The 6,116-nt window shown below is 46.5% G+C and overlaps 2 protein-coding genes across 2 annotated transcripts in view; both read right to left on the bottom strand.

Moving 5' to 3' along the window:
- Nucleotides 1-5,551, bottom strand: part of LOC102019114 (tubulin alpha-3 chain-like) — a gene marked incomplete in the record, with an annotated part of 12,130 nt that extends 6,579 nt beyond the window's left edge. Inside the window, 2 exon segments of the mRNA XM_013517984.1 lie at nucleotides 52-274; nucleotides 5,378-5,551. Of these exon segments, the coding sequence (XP_013373438.1) occupies nucleotides 52-274; nucleotides 5,378-5,527 (373 nt within the window).
- The window catches only part of Lrrc74b (leucine rich repeat containing 74B), a 23,741-nt gene continuing 23,119 nt past the window's right edge, over nucleotides 5,495-6,116 (bottom strand). Inside the window, 1 exon segment of the mRNA XM_013517985.1 lies at nucleotides 5,495-5,571. Within this exon segment, the coding sequence (XP_013373439.1) occupies nucleotides 5,560-5,571 (12 nt within the window). The 3' untranslated portion in view covers nucleotides 5,495-5,559.

Genomic DNA, 6,116 nt, shown 5'->3' with positions numbered 1-6,116 from the left:
CAGGGCTCTCCCAACCTCCCGGGAAGCCTCCATCCGGGGCTGAGCACCTACCTACCACCGTGGGCTCCAGGTCCACAAACACCGCTCTGGGCACGTGCTTGCCAGCCCCAGTCTCGCTGAAGAACGTGTTGAACGAGTCATCCCCGCCGCCGATGGTTTTGTCACTAGGCATCTGACCATCGGGCTGGATTCCATGTTCAAGGCAGTACAATTCCCAGCAGGCATTGCCGATCTGGACACCTGCCTGTCCCACGTGGATAGAGATACACTCCCTCTGGGAATCACAACAGAAGTGTCAAATCCATTTGTCCTCAAGGCAATTCAAACTATACAAAATGCAAATGAGAGGGCTGGGGAGAGAGCTCATTGGGCCTGCCTGGCAAGCACAAGGTCCTGAGTTCCTTGCCTGGTACCTACCCCTCCCCAAAATGCAAATGAGACCTCATGTCATATATCAACATTTGTAAAATATTCAGTTTCTAAAGGTTTTCTCACACATAACACCTCATGAGTCTCCAATGGTCATTTTATATCAGAATACCTGCCTAGCCACCATGAATACCGACATCCTTGACCTATGAACAGAAATGGTTGTTAATTTTCCCAGCAATTAAGATATTTAAAAAGTAGTTCTACCTGGGCTGAGGATGTAGCTCAGCAGCACAGCACCTGCCTGGCAAGCACAAGGTCCTGAGTTCGATTTCCAGTACACATACACACACAGACAAAGACAGGCATGGTGTTGCAAGCCTGTAATCCCAGCAGTTGGGAGGCGGAAACAAGAGGATTGTTGAGAGTTCAAGACCAGCCTGGGCTACAAAGTGAGTTCAAGCACAACCTGAACTGCACAGCAAGACTTTGTCTCAAAAAGAAAAAAAAATTAGCTCTGTCTATACTCCTAGCACTCTGTGAGGCTGAGGTAGGAGCACTGAAATTTTGAGTCCAGACTAGGCAACTTTGTGAGACCCAGCCCCAAAAGAAAAAAGAAAATGGCTCTATATGAAGCCTCTGGGTTCAATTACGAGTACAGAAAAATGTAAATCAAGCAAATCTGTTTCTACCCAAGAAACACATTTAATATTCTGGCATAAGCAATGGCCTAGAAAATCAGACAAAACATGAAATAACAGTTTTCAATGATCATGTGACAGGATGTAAAGACAGTGATTCCTCAGAGCTGGGAAACAAAGCTTGTAAACCTAGGATCACCCCAGACACCTCGTGAGTTTCCAGGCTACCTTAGAGAGAGAGAAAAGAAAGGCAAACACAGCCCAGGGATCTTCCTGAATTGAGAAGAGACTGGTGTTCAGGGAGGCCGATGCAGCTAGAAACCGCAAGCTGGAACACATGTGACAGAGGTATCCACAGAGCTCTGTGCCAATCAGCACAGCGCACCTTGTCTACAGCTGAGTCCTGCTCAGCACATGTGCTGCGGGAGTGCTGCTGAGACCAGGCAGGGCAGGCTGGGCCATCCTGGGGCTCACCTAGGGCTGGGAACCGCTTGTGTTTCCCCAGTGGTGGTGGGAAGACCTCCTGACTCTCAGAGCACTGAATGGAATCCTCAGTAGTGGTGCTAAATGAGCCCTAAAGTAAAGGCTGCTCTGAGCCCACCTAAGAAAGCAGAAAAGCAAGCCTCCAAGGGTCAAACTGGTGCCTGGCAAGTTAACCGGATCCCAAGAAATGCCCGAAAATATTTAAAGAAATGCTGCCAAACGTAGAACCCAGCAATGTAAAATTCATAATACCTGGTATTCAATCTGAACCTCTCATGTAGTAAAAAGAGAAGAAGGAAAAAAATATGACCATAATGAAGAAATTTTTTTTTTTTTGAGATAGGATCTCACTTTGTAGCCACAGCTGGCCTCTAACTTACAATGATTCTCCCACCTCAGCCTCCCAAGTGCTGGGATTATAGGTGTGTGCCACCATGCCCCGCTTATATTGAAGAAATAAGACCACCAATAAAAACCCAGAAAGAGGGCCGGTGATATAGCTCAGTGGCACAAGCGCCTGCCTGGCAAGCGTGAGGTCGTGAGTTCGATTCCCGGTACAAAACAAAACAAAACAAACCAACCCAAAAAGGAAACAGATGAAACTACTACTGAATTATGAAGTTAAAATTATATACTCACAGATTCAGGAAATTAGAGGAAAAAATAAGAATGACATGTTTAATACTAAAAAACACCAGGGCTTTGGATGTGTCCCAGTGGCAAAATATTTGAAAAATGAAAACTACTACTCATTAAAGGATCATTGTCTGAAATGAAAAATACAATTGGCATTAGTAGTGTATTACACATTGAAGAAGACTTGAGATTGATGACAAATTTTTGGAAATAATGGTGATGGTTTGTGGTAACTTAATGTCATTGAGTGGTATACCTGAATGTTTTTAAAATTTTGTTTCATTTTGTTTTTTTAGACAGGGTCTCATTATGTAGTTCAAGCTGGCTTGGAATTTACTATGTAGTCCAGGCTGGCCTCGAACTCGCAGCAGTTGTCCTGTGTCAGCCTCCCGAGTCCTGGGATTACAGAGTGCTGCGATTATAGGCTTGTGCCACCATGCATCCCACTGCATACTTCAATATAAATAGAATGCAAAATTTATGTCTCATCTGGTTTAGTTTCTTCTTTTTGCTGTGCTAGGGAACGAACCCAGGTTCTTGCATATCATAGGCAATTACTCTATCACTAAGGTACATTCCCAGCACTTACTATTAGGTTTTTAAATTTTGAGACAGGATCTCCCTGTCTCCTACCTCAGCCTCATGGCTCAACAGTTAGGACAGCTGTGGTGGCACATGCCAGTTATAAATGTTGCTCTGGAAGGTGAGCATAAAGAGGGCTGGGGATGTAGCTCAGTGCAAAGCTCCTGGGTTCACTCCCTAGTACCATCAAAAAGAAAAAAAAGAGGCAACGGGTTTATAGCAATGGTATAGCACTTTGCTGGTATGCACAAGGCCCGAGGTTGTTTTTTTTTTGTTGTTGTTTTTCTGGTACCGGGAATCAAACTCACGACCTCGTACTTGTCAGGCAGGCGCTGTGCTGCTGAGCTAAATCCCCAACCCCAAGGCCCTAGGTTTGATCAGAACAAAAAAAAGTCTTTTTGAGGAGCTTAAGTCTCTGCTACACCAGTAAATCTCAAAACAAAATTTTATAGAGAGCGGACTCCAAGGCTAATCTGAGTTGTTACAGAGTCATGCCCTTTTTTCCCTTTTATTTATTGTTTATTGCAGGGCTCAGAATCAAACCTATGCCAGGCAAGTGCTCTACCACTGTTATGTCCCCTCCTTTTAAAAAACTTATTAGCGTATGTTTGTGATACATAATGAATATATTTATCCTGGAGAACTGGACATATGCGTATCACATATTGATCCTTTGCACTTCCCCTCCCTCCCATCTCTTTCAATTCAAGATCCTCTACCCATGTCCACAAATTTAGCTCCCTGCTTCCTAGTACATGTATATTTTACTTTGCTCTTCATTTATGCTCTGGGGAATCGTACACTTTTTGTAAAGTTTGGAAACCACTGGCTTTATAAGCTTTAGTTTGAAGAGGAAACTGAGATTGAAATGACTGGCTGTTCACTCAGCTAACTGGGCACAAGTGAATTGGAAGCTGGGCACGTATTACATGCCTGTAATCCTAGTACTCTGGGAAGCTGGGCAGGAAGATCCAAACTTCAAACCCAGTACACTCAATTTAAGAGAGACTGTATGGGCTGGTGATGTAGATCAGTAGGAAGGCCTGGGTTCAATCCTCCTAGGAAGGCAGGAAGACAGGAAGGAAGAGAAAGAGAGAGAAGAGAAAGAGGAAGAGACGGGAAGGGAAGGGAAGGGAGGGGAAGGGAGGGGAAGGGAGAGGAAGGGAGGGGAATGGAAGGGAAGGAAGGAGAGGGGAGGGGAGGAGAGGGGAGGGGAGAAAGATGTATGGATGGACAGAGGACCATGTAAATTCCTGTAAAATAGTGTTTCTGGCCTCTCTTCACATAAGACTGTCTTTATGCAACTTTTATCAGGTGTACAAAATGATAGGGGTGCTGGATTGGTCCCATTAATGTGCAGACTATTAATATGTTGATTCAATAATTACCTAGCCAGTATCTATGAGCTGAGGATATAAAAAAAGGAATAAAAGGAAAAAAGGCAGAAGCCTACCCTTCAGGGGGAGAACAGGAATTCTCATTTATTGCTATGGAAAGGAATCTGAAAATATCTACGAAATCACCGCATTCATTTCTAGAACCCCACATACAGCTTCAACTGCTCACAAGTTACCAGCTGTAGGTCTCCAGGTAAAGGACCAGAAATCACCAATGTATTTGGTGAAATAGGACAGGGTGAATAACCTAGCGTAAGGTGAAGGCACCCGTAGCTGCAAACAATGCATTTTTGTATGCATAAGAAGGCCACCAGACTTTTTTTTTTTGAAACAGGGTCGGTCTGGCTTTGTAGTGCAGGCTGGCCTCAAACTCACGGCAGTCCTCCTGCCTCAGCCTCCTGAGCCGTGGGCCTACAGGCATGCCCCAACACATCAGGGGCCTCTTTCTTTCTCTTCCCTCCCTCCCTGCTTCCCTCTCCCTTCCTCTACGGCCCTCCCTCACCTCCCCTCCTCTCAAGAAAGAGGGTCTGGCTGTTTTCAGCTGGCCCTTAACACCGGGCCCAAGCGATCTTCCAGCACGAGCCCCATGGGCAGGTGGACCAGAAAGTCCAGCATGACCTTTTCGCTTTGTTTTGTTTTTTGTCTTTTTTGAGACAGGGTCTTGCTATGCAGTTCAGGCTGGGCTTGAGCTCACTTTGTAGCCCAGGCTGGCCTAAAACTTGCAATGATACTCCTGCCTCAGCCTCCTGAGTGCTGGGATTACAGGCGTGCACAACCACACCAGGCTGGCATGACTTTTTCTACAATGAAAAAGCAAGATGCAAGAGTGTATGTAAGCTATCTTTCATGCAAAAAGGGAAAGGAGAATGAACATACCTACTGCAGTTTGATTCGTTAAAAAAAAAAAAAAAAAAAAGTAAGCTGGGCGTGGTGGCGCACGCCTGTAATCCCAGCACTCGGGGAGTGGGGGGCGGCCTGAGCAGTAGGATAGCTAAGAGTTCGAGACCAGCCTGGGCTACAAAGTGAGCTCAAGGCCAGCCTGAACTGCACAGCAAGACGTCTCAAAAAGAACAACAAAAAGTAAAAGTATAAAATGAGAGCAACAACAGAATGCTGAAATGCGCCTAACGGAAGCAAATTTTCCAGCATGTACCTTCTTCCTCTCCTTACTTCAAGACCCACTGCCGCCTCACTGCCCCGGACCCACGGGAGAGTCCCCACATCCCGCTGTCCCTCCCAACCATCCCAGGGCCCCCGTGCATGGCTCACCATGATGATTCGTGCCCGGTAAACACCGCTCTCACTTCCTCTCGTGCCCTTCTTCTCGCTCGCTGCTTCTCGCGCCCTTCTCGTGCACGCACTGCACCGTGTGCGCAACCGCCCGCTGCCACGCAGTACGCCGCATCCTGATTGGCTCATCGTCTACGCGACTGCCATTGGCTCCAACAACTTTAGGGCGGGCCCCGTGCCAAAAACCCCAACTGTGATTGCCCGTCCTGCACTGGTGACGCAACTCCATCTGATTGGTCCTCATTTTGGCGGGGAAGCAGTAACGGAGAAGGAGTTTGCTAGTTTGTATCGACTTGAACAAGCGGGGCTGGGCCTGAGGGGTTCCCACTGCACAGGAATGGCCTCAGGGCCGAGAAAGAGCCCAGTTTAGGAGACAGTGACTCGTTAGAGTTGCATATGCCACCTGAATGCTCTATGTTGCTCAGTCTCAGGGCTGAGTTTTACAGGATGTAGCGTGTTACGAGGGTCACCATGAAAGGACTTTGCGAATTTAGACTTGTGCAACGACGTGCAAGGGCTCTGAGCAAACTTTTATGGTGCTGATATTTGCGTACCCAGCTGGTAAGATTTTAAGTTCCTAGGTAACCTGATTCGTACGTGATCGTGGGGAGTGGAACACTGGATGCAGTTCCAGGGGCTGGACTGAGAAACGTTAGCAGGGAGCAAGAACTTAATCCTGCCTTCCCACAGACTTTGAGACTTTTTTTTTTTTTTTTTT

Source organism: Chinchilla lanigera, unplaced genomic scaffold, assembly GCF_000276665.1.
Source record: "Chinchilla lanigera isolate Chin_1 unplaced genomic scaffold, ChiLan1.0 scaffold00041, whole genome shotgun sequence".
Classification (NCBI taxonomy): domain Eukaryota; kingdom Metazoa; phylum Chordata; class Mammalia; order Rodentia; family Chinchillidae; genus Chinchilla; species Chinchilla lanigera.
Note: the sequence above shows the minus strand (reverse complement) of the source record. Positions and strands in the feature narration are given on the sequence as shown.